Here is an 18,019-nt window from a genome sequence, read left to right as displayed (position 1 = left end):
GGTCTTATGGTGTTGTTGTTACAGTCATGCTTAAATTAAAATTTTGGATTCAACACAAGTAGTTCGGTTTGATCGCAAATTTACAGTGTAACCGAACTCAGCGTTCGATTATATCGCAAATCTCCAGTGTAACCGAACTCAAGGGTTGAACAAAAACGAAAACATGCCAAAACATCCAGAGTCAGGTTCGTTTAACAAGGAAAAAACGGCATGTCACCAAACTGAACATTCCGGTGACCTACAAAAAATACGGTGTAACCGAACTCAGCGTTCGGTTTTATCGCAAATGTGAAGTGTAACCGAACTCATGGGTTGAAAAAAACGAAAACATGCCAAAACATCCAGATGCAGGTTCGGTTAACTAGGAAAAAACGTCAGATCACCAAACTGAGCAGTTCGGTGACCTGCAAAAAATACGTTGTAACCGAACTTTAATGTTCCAAAAAAATGACACTGTTCGGTTACCTGCAAAATTTTACCAGGTAACCGAACTCAAGCTTTGAGACAAATATGAAGATCATTTCCGCATCCTTAGAGACTTTTTCATAATGAGGTTTGGGTATTAAGTTCTTAGTAATTTCATTTTGGCAACGTCATGTATTTTCATTTCCTAACTTATGTCGTGAACTAGTTCGATATTGTGTTGTAATCTCATTTCCTAACCGAACTTCTATAAAATGCATTAAAAACAACAAAATATGAGCTAATAACACAAAAATAAGACCAAATACCAAAAAACACAATCTTCCATTCATATGATGATGATCAAAAGCATACATATATTCTAGCCAAAGGTACATCTAATCATCCCCAAGGGAAACTGCATGTCCATGTATAATTTTGTTCGATTCCTCCAAAGCTTTCCACATCTCCATGTTATGTTCATACATAATGCACCAACCCAACATCGTGTCGGGGTTAAATCCATTCCAATAAGAGTATGTGCATATCGGAGTCAATGGACAATTGTCTTCTAACCGGAGGCCTACAAAATGGTTGTTCTTAACCAACGCAATCACCACTCTCCTACGCCTAAGTTTCTCGACACATATGGTTGTTTTGGGAGTGTAAGTGAAACTAGCACCTTTTGAGAAATAGTGAACCACACAATTGAATGCGTTGGCGATTAAGTGCCCACATATCGGCATGCCCATCCAATGATCCCTTGTGATTGGATTTCCCCCGTGGAGACGGATTTGATACCTAAGGAATTGCATGTTGAGGCTATCATCCCCATCGGACAACATTCTCTTGTAAAATTCCGGTTTTTCCTTTATCTTCATCTTCATCCTTTGACGAATATAAGTGATTTCATTATCATCATATAGTTAGGCACCTTGAGTGAAAGGCCCTAGTTGTTCCTTGACAACGTGGAAACCGCAATTACCATCCGGAGGGACATCATTGATGGATATGACATAATCTCTAATGTAAGGAGGTAGCTCTTCCAAGTACCTTTTATCAACATGAGCTGTTGTATCATGAATTTCCTTTTTCTTCACTTGACTTGGTTCCGACGGAGTGGGTTGAGAGCGTAACATCGGTCCTTTTTTCTTCATATTTCTTTCACTTGACTCTCCTTTTTGAATAATATTCCTTCCTTTTCTTCGAATCTTCTTGGTACTTCGCGGCGGTATGCTCATGCCTACAAGTATCTCTAGTAAAAGGGGTTATTTCACTTTCCTTCTTAGCCAACACCTTTGCATATTCTCTAACTTGTTTTTTTGTTTCTTTGGTTTTTGGCCTACCTTTTCCCTTGCCTTTATCTGGTTCTTGCACATTCTCCGAAGTATGCGGAAAAACGATTGGCCGCATGTCATCCCAAAAGATTTTCCTTTCGAGTTTTTTCATGTTCCGGTACATTTCGATAACCGCTCTTCCCATTTCATTGTCACCAAACTCTTCACCGACATCGCCCTTTGGAGGAGGGACAAAACTTAATTGTTGCCAATGTGGATCAATATCGTTTAAAGGGATTATGCCATGTTCATACTTAGCTATCATGTGGCGACAAGGGAGTCCCATAGACTTCATCATGTTGCAAACACACACCTCTTCCGGCTTGGTTCCCCATATGTCAATCAAATTCAGCTCAACCATTAACCTCTTTATGCAAGCATGTGAAACATTATAGTGGAGTCCCTTAAACAACCGAAGGTCCGCCATTTTCTCGATGTTACCATCTTTGTCTACAATCTTTGTGTACTTCATGATGCGTCTTTTTTGGAACTTCTCTTTAATTCTCTCAATATCGCGTTTGAAGTAACTCTCCATTGCGTTAAACACAACCACAAAATTATCGACACATCCAAAGAGATTTTTCTTCAACTGGTGGTGAGACGATTCTACCAAACTTGTCGCTTGATTCCCAAAGTGTTTATAGTTGTTGGTAAAAGCATAAACGAGGCGCTCTTTGTGCGGTTCCAACCATTGCTCCACCACATACGTTATTATATCCCCCGGATATTCGGGGCTAGACCAATGTTCTCTAAATTTGGCAAGATTTAGATAATACTCTTCTTCGGTGAGACACCAAGTCAATGCCTCCAATTACTCGGAGAAGGTAACCCATTTAGCGTGATTTATGGCGTATTGTTTATCGAATTCCTATTTTGCATCCGCTTGTTCATCTTACGGTAGCTTACTAATCTCTTACAATCCTTTCCTCTTAGGTGGACAAAGTTGAGGCTTCCACCTATTCATCACATTGCACCATATATGAAATGTACAAAGCATATTATGTGCTAATGGGGAGACTTTCTCTATTGCGTTCATCAATTCTACGTCATTGTCCGTCATGATAACCCCGGGGATCTCATCATCTCGGTAGATCGCCTTCACTTGTTGTAGCGCCCAAGTGTAACTTGGTTCTTGCTCGTCCTTTAGAAAACAAAAAGCAACGGTAAACGGTAACTTCGTCGACGTACGACCAACAATGTTCAACAATGGCATCTCGTATTTGTTTGTCTTGTAAGTGCAATCCATTATAATAACTTCATGGAATGATTGAGCCAATTGAACACTCTTCGGATGGGCAATGAATAGATGAGTTATTTCTTCTTCCGGACCTACCTTCTTTTGAACCGCGTAGCCTTTCTCTTGAGCCAAAAAAATAATAATTGTTGCATTACTTTTCTATCCTTCCATTCATTCCTTTTAATCGTCTCAATTGCATTGTAAATGGTATACAAAGATGATACGTTACCTGGGTTATCTTGCTTTAATAAGCGAAGCATTGTGGAAGGTGGAATACACAATTTCCTATACTCGGGTATTTTTTCCATTTCTCGAGGAGTGAGCCTTGCGGACATTTCATGCCCTTCAAGATCATCCGGACGAGGGTGGTTATGACGACCTACCACCTTATCCATAGCTAGAAACCATTTCTTCGTTAATTTGCTCTTCCTAAATACTAGCTTGAACGGACATTTGATTTTCTTTGAGCACGTTGTGTTCTTCCTCGTCGTCTTTCCTTTATATTCATAACCCTTCCTCTTGTGACTAACATCGGGATCTCCACTTCTCTCACAAACCATTTGAAAACGAGTGTTGCTTTCTTTTCCATTCAAAACCAAGACGCAATTGACTCTCTTGGCATGTTCTCTATCCCAATTCTTCGCATCAATAGGTAAGTCAAATACCAACTCATTCGCATAGTGAGTAGATGTATCTTCGAACAACATACCAATCGGAGAAGGTTGATCATGCATTGGCATAGGTTGTGATTCCATCTACAAGAAATGTAACAACATCAATGCAATCACAAATAAGTTCGGTCACATAATAATTTTATCGGGGAAACCGAACTCATTGTTCGGTTGGTTAAGCAAGTTGCAAAGCAACCGAACAAATAAAAGGAACCGAGTTCGGTAACATGTGAATTTTATCGCAACAACCGAACTAATAAAAGGAATAGAGTTCGGTTACTTTTTATTTTATGTAGATAACCGAACTAGAAACTGGAACTTCAGATTTTTTTTGTTTGTTAAGTTCGATTGATTATGCTGTTAGGTTCAAGTTTGCGAAACAACCGAACTTATTAAACATAGTTCGGTTAGATAGTTGGTACATGACGTTTGCGAACCAACCGAACTGTATACACTTGGTTAAACTTTATTTTTACGTATAGTTCGGTTAGTTGCGGACCAACCGAACATAAAACTGCATCTCAGAACTTCCATTAATGTGGAGTTCGGTAACCTGCGTGTTTGGATAAAGTAACCGAACTACATCTTCAAATGAGTTCGGTTACTTATTCATATCACAAGGAAACCGAACTACACCTTCATAACAGTTCGGTTACATGTTCTTCATATAATGTAACCGAACTGTGCAAAATCCAGTTCAAAAATTTACATTTTTGGGGAAGTTTTTACCAATTCAACATACATTATCTAAGTTCGGAGCATACATGTTCACCCAAATACTCTTCCTCCGGTTGTGGTTGATAAAATCCATCATTTTCATCTTGAGTTTCATCTTGGGGAAAAATACAATCACCATCTAAGAAATAAGCCAAATCCGAATCATTTTGAAGATTAACAAATATTCTAGGAGATGATGGAGATGAAGAATCAGATGAGTTTTCATCACTTGAATACTCAAGGGGGTGAATTGGAAAAAACTTTTATTTTCCATGTTTTTCTCCTTCATCTTCTCTAACTCTACTCTCACAATAATTCTACTCAAATAATAATAAACCCATCTTTTAATTTAATCTCACTAATTGTTTTTAACTAAATCATTTCATTAATCACAACCTAAATTAATTAAGAGGGTAGATTAGGTATTAAATAAATAACTAGATATGGGGTGACCTAGAATTACTTCTAATGTCTTTACCCAAAATAAAACCATGGTCCCCCCAAAAAACCATGGTACCCAAAAAAATCGTTCAAAAATAAGATGGGGAAATGGAATTGCAGACCTGATGTTTTTTCTTATGGTACCATCATAGATACTCTTTATAAAGGAGGTCTAGTTGACAAACACCGCTGAATTGGGGGCCCTGGAAAATAATTGGGGGCCCTTAGATACAGGACAAAAAGGTCATGAAATAGTAATTGGGGGTTATCCCTTATCCCTATTTTTTTAAATGGATTAACTACCACTAATAATTAGTGGTAATTAGTAATTAAATTAAGTTAATTAATTGTTAATTAATTTAGTTAGATTAAAATCAGTTTTAAGGATTAAATTTTGATAATATAAATTTTGTGTTTTTGTGTTGGAGAGAGGAAGAAAGTGAATTTTGGGGGAAAATAAATTTAGAGTTATTTGAAATGGGTGATTCTAGTGGAGGAAATGATGTAGGTAAAGATTCAAACAACATGCATGATTGTGTTGATGGTGAGATTGTCTCAACTAATCCTATGGATTGGATGTTTGATGGAGAGATGTTAATAGAGGAAGCCTTGAATAATGGTGGAAATGAAGATCCCATTGGTCAAAATGAACCCGGAGCTCAAAACAATCAGGTAAACTTCCTAAACTCTTCAAATCGCATGAATGGTGCTCCAAATGGTCGATTCATGGTCAATATGCAAAAGCTCAGTGTGAGGGTCGTTAGGTCGAGAGTATAATTAACTAACGACTCTTATGAGTCGTCAACGACTTAGCACCCAAATAAACGACTCCAATATGCAGGTTATGAAAAATCGTCAACCAAGTTTGAAACAATTGACGACTCCAAGGTTACCTCTATGCGGATTGTACATTGAGTATCCATAAGGGTAAAACAGAGGGTCATGGTATCCAAGATCTTGCAATCCTCTTACTCTATCTTCCTTGTAGGGATCAAAGGTTACTTCTTCGGCTATCATATTGTCCAATTTTTGGCGCATGGCTAGCAACTTCAACTTCTGCGCTTCCTCTTTATCCTGACTTCCAGTGTAATTGTATCGGGTTCCTCTTGCTTTAGTATTGTTCCATGTTGGCTGTAATTGGATGTCTTCATCTCCTTTCATCAATGAGGGGAAATGCTCGTAAATGCACACCTGAAATAACATCAAAACAATAAAAATAAAGTTAAATCTAAAATTATAGAACAACAAATATTACAAACAACGAACAAATTTGATTACTCAAATTAACTGAAGTACAGCCAAATTCCCGTTCATTTGAGATGTTCTTTCCCGGGATGCCTTTGCTAGCTGAGCGTTCAAATGTGCTACTATGGCAGTCCCCCACGAATACTTACCCACATCCTCCAAGGTATCCAAAAGTTGAAGACGGTTGACGCTGACTCTGTTTCCTTTGCTATCGGGAAATATAACCGAAGCAAGAACATACAACAAGTATGTGGCTGCCGTCGCACGAACTTCAAAATCAGAGAGTAGTTTATTGTCCCCGTCTTTCTCAAGTGACCTTGCATACATCTTTCTAATGTCAATAAGTTTAAACTCTTTCTTTGGGTATTTCTTTCCCATCACAAAGAGGCCATACGTCTTCTTTTCATCCCATCCAAACAACTTCTCCGTCAATTCATAATTTTTTTTCCAATCTAGGTTTTTATTGAACTTGTCATTCATGGATTTTCCCTCAACCTGCAATCCTATAATTTGTTTTGCGTCTGCGGGAATCAATGCCATCTCATCAAAAGGGAATTGGAATGTATCGACTTCGCCATAAAACCTCTCAGTAAAACATGATACTGCAGCCTTGTCATATGCAATCACGGAGTTTTGAACGGCATCATACAAACCTGAGTTTTCAACAATGACTCTCACTCTTGGACATTCACTTTCTAAGGGCCATTTTTTCATTTTTGCATAATAAGATTGGTGTCTAAAAAGATGTGTGGCATTCTTATGATCCTACGAAAGACAAACAAATAGAGTTAAAACATAAGAAATTAAATATCAACAAATCATATGAAAAGCAAAGTTGAGATTGTTACAATTGTCTCATTGATGGTACGGGCCCACGAGCTATCATATCCGAATAGAAATTTGCCGTCATCTTTAGGTTCACCTCTGGCTTTCCCATCGGGTAGACGAGTAAGCTGCAAACGCATGGGTGGAATGTGTCGCGCGCTTGGTTTATTTGGGACTTTCTCCTTCGGCTTCGGCTGTGGTTGCGCAGCATCCTCCTCATCCTCCTGAATCTCCTCCTCCTCCTCATCATCATCTCCGTTACTACCATCATTTATTTCCTTACCATTTCCATCATTACCATCATCCTCATCCTCCTCTTCATCACTGCTACCACCACCATTTCCATCCCCATCCTCATCATCATCATTACCTTGATCCCCCTCTTCCTCAATCTCTTCCACCTCATTACCACCATTCAATCCATCACCACCATTACCACCATTCAATCCATCACCACCATTACCTTGATCACCACCTACTAAAGGAATTTCTTCATGTTCTGCGACTTCTTCTTCTTCATCGCTTGGCGACGTAGATATAACAACAGATGATGAAGGCGACGATACAGAGGAATCAACACATGGTTCTCTGGATTTGCGGATAATTAAGGCTACCTCACTCGGTGTTTTTCCTCGTAATAGACCCGCATTTAGATATTTTTGGTTGCAGGGAGGTCTGGATGGAGGAGTTACCAAGACACTCTTATCCTTTTTATTCTTGTTACTGAAAGGCCAACAACAAAAATATTTAAGAGTCGTCAGAAAAATTTCCTAAAATAAACGACTCTTACAAAAACTAACGATACAAATCATTAACAATTTTCGGTTAATGCTTAACGATTTAAACAATTTTTCTTAACAATTCTTCCTATTTTTTAGACAGAAGACCAAATATGTATGGTGAAGAGTCGTTTACTTCTAAAATTGGTCGTCCACAAAAATCGTTAACTTGTTCAAATTATGTGGACGACTTTTTCATTATTTGGGACAGAGTGGTGGTTTGGAAAATCACTGAGTCGTTTTCACCTAAACAATTTGTTAATGATTTCTTGATGATTTCAACATGCATGTCAAAAATCGTTAAGAAAAAACGAATGGCTAACGATTCTAACCTAAATAAAAAATTTACTACAGCAGGAATCGTTTTCTCCGCCACCCTAATGGTGGACGATTTCTCCAAAGTCCAACATGCATATCAAAAATCGTTAACCAAACATGAAACATCATTAAGCAAAGATGAAAAATCGTTAGACATTCAAGCTTGGGGATTAACGACTACCATTCTGAGAAATCAATTTTTCCGATTCAAACCCTAATTTTCAGCAGAACATCAAATTAAAATGAAACCCAAGTTATAGTTGGGGGTTATAAAGGACATACCATCTAATTAGAGCAATTTCTTTGTCCGGAGGTTTTGAATTCTTGCTTGTTCTCGAACACTCCTTCGCGGCTTTAATGGTAGCGACGAGATTGGGAATTTGACTGGCTAGTCTCTTAGTCCTCTTCGTACGTGCCATGTTTGTAGAAGAAGTTAATCGTCGATTAAAGTTTTCGCATCGACGATTTCGACGATGAATCGGATGAATTTTTTTTCCTTAGTGGTCGTTAATGGAGAATGAGGGATGATAGAGGGAGGGTGAGAGGAGAAGGAGAAGATGAAATGAGTTTTGTGATGGAATGAAATGGGGTCCTAGCTTAAGTCTTAATAGGATTTTAGGGTTAATTCTTTGGGAAGGGTAAAATAGTACTTTAACCATCATTTTGGAAGCCCCTTAATTTTTCTGGTGTGGGTATAAATTTTGTGAGGCCCCCAATTATTTTTGGGGGCCCCCAATTCTCTTCTCCGAAATGCTTAGAGATTCAAATGTTGTCCCAAATGTTGTTGTGTACAATTCTTTGATTAACGGACTTTGCAATTCAGGCCGGTTCAAGGAGGAAAACAGATTCCTCCAAGAGATGGCTAATAGAGGTATCTCGGCAGATGTATGGACATGTAGTTGTTTGATTCACGGTCATTGCCTACATGGTCAATGGGAAGAAGCAAGAAGATATTTTGATGAAATGATGGATCGAGGGATTTCACCAAATATAGTAGCCTTTAATATATTAATAGATTCACATTGCAAAGATGGGATGACGGAAGATGCTTGGGGGTTGTTTATATTGATTGACAAGATAAACATTAAACCGGATTAGATTAGTTATAAATCAATGATCGATGGTTTGTGTTTGACAGGTCGACTGCAAGAAGCGGTTGAACTGTTTGACTCGATGGTGGATAGGGGCCTTGCGCCAAATGAAATCACCTACAATGTGTTAATTGATGGGTATTGCAAGAATAGTAAGAGTTAGAATTTGTATTTTGGTGAAAGACTTCCACACACAGAACTGTGGAGTCTATTGTTATTTATATCAGAGTGTACAAGGTTGTTACAACTGATCAACCTAGTCAAGAGTTACAGATGCTATTTTAACTGAAACTAAAGACCCGTAAGACTCAACACAAAATACTCGGTCATTCCTTCATACACGGAATGCATGCTTGTTTGGTTGAGAGTCTTCAGCAGATGAGACTCTATCCTTAACACTCCCCCTCAAGTTGTAATCAAGTTTACGCATGTGCAACTTGCCACGTAAAAGCTGAAATCTTGGTGAAGGTAGCCCCTTAGTAAAGATGTCAGCTATTTGATCCCGTGAACTTATGAACTGCACCAGCAAGCGTTTGTTAGCCACCCTTTCCCTCACAAAATGATAATCAATCTCTATATGCTTTGTTCGAGCATGAAAAACAGGATTAGCTGTAAGGTATGTCGCGCCCAAATTATCACACCACAGTACAGGTGTCGAGATAGGAATTCCAAGTTCACTAAGAAAAGACTCAATCCAGATAATTTCAGATGTTGCAATTGCAATGCCCCTATATTCAGCCTCAGTGTTGGATCTGCTGACTGTCTTTTGTTTCCTGGCACTCCACGAAATCAGATTACCACCAAAATAGACACCATATCCACTAGTGGATCTACGGTCATCTAGGCAGCCAGCCCAATCAGCATCCGAGTAACCATGCATAGAAAAGTCTTGTGAAGGACGTATATGTAGACCATAATCTACGGTGTGCTTCAGATAGCGAAGAATACGTTTCACTTGTTCCCAATGTTCAACATAAGGATTGTGCATATACTGGCATACCTTATTAACAGCAACAGAAATATCAGGCCTCGTGAGATGGAGGTATTGAAGAGCACCAACAACGCTTCGATATAAGGTGCAGTCTGCAAAATTTTCACTGCCTGTCTGCCTTAATTTTAAGCTAGAAGACATTGGACTCATCACCGGTTTGACACCATCCATTTTAGTACGTTTGAGGAGATCCGTTATATACTTGCGCTGAGTGAGAATTACACCACCAGTTTGCTTTATAACCTCGACACCCAGAAAGAAATGAAGGTCCCCATGTCTTTTATTGCAAACTCCCTACCTAGTTCTTCAATGAGTTTAGCTACCTGTGAAGTGTCAGACCCTGTGACAATTATGTCATCCACATAAATCAACACATAATTAACTGAAAGTTTTGTTCTACAAACAAACAACGATGTGTCTGCAACTGAACCATTAATGCCAAGTTTCACTAGATAGTTACTGAGTCGTGAAAACCATGCACGCGGAGCCTGCTTTAACCCATATAATGACTTATGCAGCTTACACACATGAGTTGGATGATTAGCATCTACATACCCTGCCGGTTGCTTCATATAAACCTCATCATCCAGAGTACCATGCAGGAAAGCATTCTCAACATCTAGTTGCTTCAACGGCCAATTGTTCATGACTCCAATAGAAATAACCAGGCGTATAATACATGGTTTGATAACAGGACTAAAGGTTTCTCCATAATCAACTCCTTCCTGTTGATTAAAACCTTTTGCCACCAGTCGAGCCTTACGTTTATCAATAGTGCTGTCAGAGTTTTGTTTTACTCGAAAAACCCACTTTGAACCAACTACATTCATGCCAGGTTGAAAAGGAACTATTGAATATGTGTCATTTTTGATAAGTGCATTTATTTGACTATCCATAGCTGTGCGCCATTCCGGAAGTTTGCATGCTTCTGAGTAACAAGTAGGTTCCATGAAATCTGATTCATTGAGGGGATGTTTAGATGCAGACAAACACATCTTTTTAACAGTCTTGTTAATACCAGACTTTGCCCTTGTTTGCATAGGATGAGTAGAGGATACAACATTTGTAGAAGTTACTTCAGAGCTGTCATGAAGTTGAATACTTGTGGAATAGTCAGCAGCAGAGATATTTGGAGTATGCAGTTGTGAAACAGAAGGTGTAGGAGACGCCATTATAGGTTCCAAACTAGCCACATCATTGCAGATGCCCAGATGCTGGTCTGCAGAATTAGATACTACATGCTGTTGCGTAGGAAGACAATGTCTACGCGTAAAATGAGGGGAATATAGAAATGAAGTATCTGAAGGCACATTACCTGGACTGCGCAATGGTACACACTGCTGCTTTAGGCTGAATGGAAAAGACTGTTCTTCAAACCGTACATGGCGAGTGATGTAGATCTTACCAGTCTTTCTATGTAAGCAGACATAACCCTTATGAGAACTACTGTATCCTATAAAGACACATGAGAGTGATCAAGGGTCTAGCTTGTTTGAGGTATAAGATCTGAGGCAAGGATAAGCAAGACAACCAAAGACCTTTAAAAACTTGTAATTTGGTTCTCTATGAAAGAGGAGTTCTAGAGGAGTTTTAACTTCACTGGATGATTTAGGCAGACGATTAATTAAGTAACAAGCAGTGACAAAAGCATCAGCCCAAAATGAAGAGGGCATATGTGCTTGAAATAAAAGGGCAAGGCCAGATTCAGTGACATGGCGAATGCGTCTCTCTGCTATCCCATTTTATGGTGAAGTATGAGGACAGGAGAATCGGTGTTGAATACCAGTTTCATTTAAATATTTTGTGAAGTTCTTATACTCTAAGGCATTGTCAGACTGAAAAATCTTAATCCTATGATCTGTAAGATTTTCAATTTGTTTCCGAAAATTAATAAAAATATTCAAAGCATCAGAACGTTGTACTAAAAGAAACACCCAAGTGAAATGAGAATAAACATCCATTATGAGCAAGAAATATCGAAAACCAGACCTGGATAGTTTAGGTGAGACCGAGATGTCAGAAACAACCAAAGATAGTGGCTTATCATAAGATGTAGTACTTAGAGAAAAAGAAAGTTTTCTGCTCTTACTAACATGACAAGACTCGCAGAAAGTAAACAACTTATTAGAAACTGGAAGTGAAAACCTATTGCATATGCTAGACACGGTACGGAGCATTGGATGACCAAGACGTTGATGCCATGTTGGCATGGAAGATGCTATATGAGCTTGAGAAGACCCTTGGCTGCTGACTTGTGTAAGGCCATCAAGAATGTACAGTCCATTCCTATTCAGTCCGCGCAGCAGCAGCTTTCCCGTTGTCTTGTCCTTTACAAAGAAATGAGATGAGTGAAACTCAAAGAAAACTCCATTATCTTTGCAGAATTGAGAAACTGATAACAGGTTTGTCTTTATACTTGGAACATGAAAAATGTTATTCAAACAGAATAACCTAGAGTTATGTGTGAAAGATGCATTACCAGTATGTGTTATGTTTAGGGAATTACCATTACCCACATACACTTGTTCTGTGCCTGTATATTCATGAGGAATAGTTAAGTTGTTCATATCCGCTGTTAGGTGATTGGTAGCACCAGAATCAGTGACCCATTGATTTCCATAGGGAGCTTCAGGGAAAGCAAGATATGCATCTTGAGGTTTTGGCATATTGTTGCTTGGTTTGTAATGGAACCAGCATTTGTCACCAAGGTGTCCTTTCTTCTTACAGATTTGACACTTCTCAGCAGTGTTGTTGCTTTGCATAGGAGACTTGAAGCGAGGTTTAGACTGATTTTGTTGATAAAGGAAAGGTCGCCGACTAGGATTTTGGTTGTTGTGTTGGTAAGGTTTTCCTCCTGATGTTGAAGAAGCTGCAATATGTGCAATGGGTTGTTGTATTTCCTCAAGCTGACGCGTGATACGCATATCAAAGTTTAGAAGATGAGAGTAAAACAGATCCATGCTCAGGTTCTCCATTGTTCCTAAGGTGGAGAAAATCGAATCATATGCTTGGTTCAACCCATTGCTGATGGATTGTTTCTTTTCATCATCACTGACTGTATATCCGGAAGCTGCAAGCTGTGCAAACAGTTCTTTAGCCTCATTCAAAAAGACTCGTAAAGATTTGTTACCTTTGTTCAAGTTGTGTAACTGTTTTTTTGAGATTCATCTGGTGAAACTTTGTCTTTGGAGCATATTCTGCCTCTAGTGCATCCCATACCTCCTTAGATGTGTTAAGATCACGTACAACCCCAAGACACTCTGGAGTAAGAGTTGAGTTCAGCCACCTAACCAAAAGAGAGTCTTGTTCTTCATATGCAGTGAACTATGGATTATGAGCATCAGAAACTGGTAGTGTTCTAGGAGGTATAGGTTTTGAACCATCAATGAAGCCAGTTAGTCCATGGCCCTTCAGAATTGGTTTAAACTGCATTTTCCACAGTGGGTAGTTGTTTTCTGATAACTTAAGTGTTACCAGATGATGGATTTGTATGTTTATTAACTGAGTTGTTGTCGACATTTTATTGTTTGAATTGTTTTGGAAGCGAAGCTTGGATCAAGGCTGATACCAAGTTAGAATTTGTATTTTGGTGAAAGACTTCCACACACAGAATTGTGGAGTCTATTGTTATTTATATCAGAGTGTACAAGGTTGTTACAACTGATCAACCTAGTCAAGAGTTACAGATGCTATTTTAACTGAAACTAAAGACCCGTAAGACTCAACACAAAATACTCGGTCATTCCTTCATACACGGAATGCATGCTTGTTTGGTTGAGAGTCTTCAGCAGATGAGACTCTATCCTTAACAGTAAGTTAGATGAAGCTATGCAATTATTCGAGGAAATGAAACAAAATGGAGTGAGACCCACTATAGTTCCTTACACTATACTATTAAGGGGACTATACCGGGTTGGAAGAATGAAGACTGCGCAAAAGTTTCTTGATGAGATGCAATATATTGGTCAGTCTCCAAATGAAGTCACATACAGTAGTATAATGGATGGTCTCTGCAAGAATGGAAAAATGGAGGAGGCAATGGAATTGTTTGAATCCATGGAGGGTATGGGAATCTCAGCTGATAATTACATGTACAACATTCTTATTCATGCTTTGTGTAGGCTGACAGGTTGGCAGATGCAAGGAAACTGTTTGACGAGATTCCAGAAAAAGGATTATTTCCTAATGTAGTAACGTATAACACAATGATGGGGGGCCTCTTTCGTAACAGGATGTTCTTGGAGGCTAATAAATTAATCATTGACATGGAAGAGAAAGGTTGTTTACCAGATTCTATAACATATGATACTATTATTAGGGGATTTCTGGAAGGAAAAGAGACTGAGAAGGCATTACAGTTTCTTCGAATGATGCGTGAAAGAAAATTTGCACCAATTGATTTAGTTGTTCGTTTGTTTAGTAAACACGCTCTCCGTGGATGAATTAAAAAATCTCTAGCTTTGTATTTTTCCTATGAAATCGCGTAATAGTTGAGGTAACAATAACAATCTAAATCACTATGAGTGCAACGTATTTTCCTCAAAATATAGGGTTTATTTACTTGTCTCTTTATGCTCCTTGAATCTCAGATTTAAAATTAGTGATCTTGTGGAAAATTGTACTGATTGTAGACTTGTAGATACACTTTTATGAAAAACCAGATTGTATGGGTTTTACATTGTGTTTTTTGGGTCATGTATATCTTCACTTTATTGAACTCATTTATGTAATGGGAAAAATATCGTTTGGTCCTTTTGTAAAACGCCTTTACTGTTTGGTTCATAATTATTTAAAAATATAAAACAGACAAAAATACCCTTCTGTGTTAATTTTTACTTATTTTTTTGTAGCAGTTCATTCTGTGTGATGAACCATCAAAGTTCATTCTTACAAATGAAAACCTAATAAAAACCAAATTAAATCACATATGAACGAACTTCATTATTTCATTAAAATTCTACGAAAATTTCATTATTAAGAACAAACCAAAATTCATTTCTAAAATGAACTCCTCATAAAACCTATATAAACCAGAGTTCATTTCTGGAATGAACCCTTCATAAAACCTATATAAACCAGAGTTCATTTTTGAAATGAACTCCTCATAAAGCCTATATAAACCAAAGTTCATTTCATGAATGAACTCCTCATAAAACCTATATAAACCAGAGTTCATTTCTGGAATGAACTCCTGAGAAAAACCTATATAAACCAGAGTTCATTTCTGGAATGAACTCCTGATAAAAACCTATATAAACAATTATGTTCATCAACAACAGAGTTCATTCCAAATATGAAGTTCATGTCAGTAATGAAGTTCATCTTAAGCAGCAGCAACAACAAAACACATAAATCTTCATCTTCAACATCAGCAACAAATTTCTAGGGTTTGACAAGTTCATCTTCATCATCATCTCCAATCACAGCAACATCAAGAAAACCAAAAAACCTAATTAAATCTTCAACAACAGCAAATCTATCTTGAGTTCGTCTTCATCTTCATCACCAATCGCAACAAACATCAAGAAAAACAAAAACCTAATTAAATCTTCAACAACAGCAGATCTATCTTTGACAACAACAACAGTAGTAGAAGATAAGTTCATTCCATCAAGAAAACACATCAAAATCTTCATCACAAACCAGAGTTCATTCCTGAAATGAACTCCGTCATCTTCATCTTCTTCATCAGCAGCATCAACTCATCTTCACCATCTTCATCCTCTCCATCATCAGCAGCAACAACAGACGAAAAAACATCAAAATCTTCATCACAAACCAGAGTTCATTCCAGAAATGAAGTCCGTCATCTTCATCTTCTTTTGTAGATCCGAAACTTACCCAAGCATGTGAAGATGATAAAGGTTCATCATCATCATAAATAGCAGCAGAATCTTCATCCTCACCGTCTTCATCATCAAAACAGAAGCAAAACATCAAAAAAAACACGCAAAACTTCATCGTATTCATCATCATCATCGTTCATCTTCTTCATCACTAGCAGAGAAAAAAATAGAGAGAAGAGAGAATCGTTCATCATCATCTTCATCTTCTTCATCACTAGCAGGAAGAAAATAAAAAAGAAAAAAAAGAGAGAGAAATTCTAGATCTGAAAATATATGAGAGAGAAAGTAAATCTGAGAATGATTTCTTCTCTCTTACTTTTTGACTATATATATGGTCCTGATCTAAAAGAGGTATTTCTGCCTACAAGATGGCAATTACATCATCCATGACGTCATCGTATGACCAAACCATAATTTATAGGACCAAACTATAATTTATATTACCAAATAGGACCAAACAGACAATTGACTAGGTCAACTGGACTAGACTTTCTCTAATATATTATTTGTAGGACCAATTGGTATTTCCTACTTATGTAAATAATGTTTGAATTTGTTTAAAATTTTAGGGGCATTGCAGGCTGCTGCAGCGATTAGAGAGGTCGCTATTACTATAGGTGGAGTTCTATCAGATGGCGATAACTGAAGCTTTACAAGGAATAAGGTACACAACTACGCATGCATTTATACATACAAATTTCGATATTTTATAAGGTAAACATATCCGTTGATGAAGAACTGGCAAATATAGTTCCTCAAAAATATGGGGTGTAATGACTAGGAATATTTTATAAGGTAAACATATCCGTTGATGAAGAACTGGCAAATATAGTTCCTCAAAAATTTTGCAATCTCTGGAAACAAACCTCTCAAAGAAACTTTTCCACTGATTATATAAGGGTAAAATATTCATAGAAAGCAAAGAAATTGCTGAGGTGATGCAGATTTCAGAGAGATCTCTTTGATATTCACGCTTATAATTTTGGCAATATCTAAACAAGACAGCGCGGGCTAGAAATAACATAACTTGCTAGGCAGTTACACTTTTCTATTTGAGCCTTCTTCTCGTTGAAGTTATATTACCTAAATAGAATAGGTTTCTACTGCCTTTAATGGCCGTTTATATTTATTTTTTTGGGATCATTCTTGAGGTCCAGTGCTTGTGCATCAATCTCTTTTGCGTGTTGTCTATTTAGGAGGCAACAGAAATCCATGATGAAACTGATTGTTGATGCTGATACCGATTAAGTTATTGGGACATCCATGTGCCACCCGGATGAAGCTGAAATCATGCAGGTATAATCCGTGCGCCCCTTCAAAGTTTGTGCCTGTAAATGTTTAATAATTTCTAATCTGAAATTCATTTCTTTTCTCTTTTACATACTAGAGTATGCGCAATTTCTTGCTTTCTATGAATCTATGCCTTCCCATATGGCTTTCCTTTCAAGTTAAGGGGTTTGGTCAAGGACAAAAGTGTTCTTTGTAATTTTAATTTTTCAGTATCCTTAACCAATCTCTTTTACGTTCACTTGTATCTTTATAGGGCATTGCTGTTGCATATTGAAAAGTCGAGCCAGTAAGGCACATTTTGATATCATGGTAAGCCAAATCTCTCCATTCAAAATTTGACAAATTTGAGAAGGCAGGCCTGGATCAGGGTTTTTGAAACTTGATATGATCGACCATAACCCTTATCTGACAGACTGTACTGGCTCAAAGCACGGTCCACTTAGTCAAAAGTGAACTCTACTTCTTCTCGTGTGTTATTCTGTTAAGATTCTAAAACAGGTTTTTAATTCTCTATACAGGTAGGCATCCACCCTTTTGCCACTGAAGAGTTCGTAGTGCGATCAGTGAGTAGACGTGTTCCTCCAGGTGTAAAAAATCAAAAAGAAAAGATTATTTATCTAAGTGAAGAAAATCATGTCAGACAGGGCAGTGTATTAGTTGGGTTAGTGATCTACATCTCTCAACGACATATTGTCAATTCTTTGTTATGTTTTCGTTTCAATAAAAGTACATGTTGTAGTCATTGTATTGTAAGAGGATTTTTTTTTTCACCACTAAGAACTAGGATTTCGTACCAAGTAGCCTAGAGGCCGGTTCATAGAAATCCAAG

The 18,019-nt window shown here is 37.8% G+C and overlaps 3 protein-coding genes across 3 annotated transcripts; 1 reads left to right on the top strand and 2 right to left on the bottom strand.

Moving 5' to 3' along the window:
* Positions 1 to 833: 833 nt before the first annotated feature.
* On the bottom strand, positions 834 to 1,914 carry LOC113300595. The gene is made up of 2 exons (XM_026549799.1): positions 1,749 to 1,914; positions 834 to 1,645 (listed from the first exon to the last, which is right to left on the bottom strand). The coding sequence occupies exons 1-2, from the start codon at positions 1,882 to 1,884 to the stop codon at positions 1,329 to 1,331; spliced, it is 453 nt and encodes a 150-aa protein (XP_026405584.1). The 5' UTR covers positions 1,885 to 1,914; the 3' UTR covers positions 834 to 1,328.
* A 1,776-nt stretch (positions 1,915 to 3,690) lies between these two features.
* LOC113294352 lies at positions 3,691 to 8,391 on the bottom strand. Its single transcript, XM_026542743.1, has 5 exons — positions 8,255 to 8,391; positions 6,899 to 7,598; positions 6,102 to 6,815; positions 5,699 to 5,996; positions 3,691 to 3,731 (listed from the first exon to the last, which is right to left on the bottom strand). Exons 1-5 carry the CDS (start codon positions 8,389 to 8,391, stop codon positions 3,703 to 3,705), a joined length of 1,878 nt encoding a protein of 625 aa, XP_026398528.1. The 3' UTR covers positions 3,691 to 3,702.
* Positions 8,392 to 8,722: 331 nt separating this feature from the next.
* LOC113294351 (pentatricopeptide repeat-containing protein At1g62670, mitochondrial-like) lies at positions 8,723 to 16,546 on the top strand. Its single transcript, XM_026542742.1, has 5 exons — positions 8,723 to 8,996; positions 9,111 to 9,201; positions 13,867 to 14,089; positions 14,176 to 14,464; positions 16,470 to 16,546. The coding sequence occupies exons 1-5, from the start codon at positions 8,723 to 8,725 to the stop codon at positions 16,544 to 16,546; spliced, it is 954 nt and encodes a 317-aa protein (XP_026398527.1).
* Positions 16,547 to 18,019: the final 1,473 nt, after the last annotated feature.

The sequence above is a fragment of the Papaver somniferum genome, chromosome 7 (genome assembly GCF_003573695.1).
Source record: "Papaver somniferum cultivar HN1 chromosome 7, ASM357369v1, whole genome shotgun sequence".
In the NCBI taxonomy this organism is placed as follows: domain Eukaryota; kingdom Viridiplantae; phylum Streptophyta; class Magnoliopsida; order Ranunculales; family Papaveraceae; genus Papaver; species Papaver somniferum.
The sequence above is the reverse complement of the archived record's forward strand: the minus strand, read 5'-3'. Positions and strand labels throughout refer to the sequence as shown.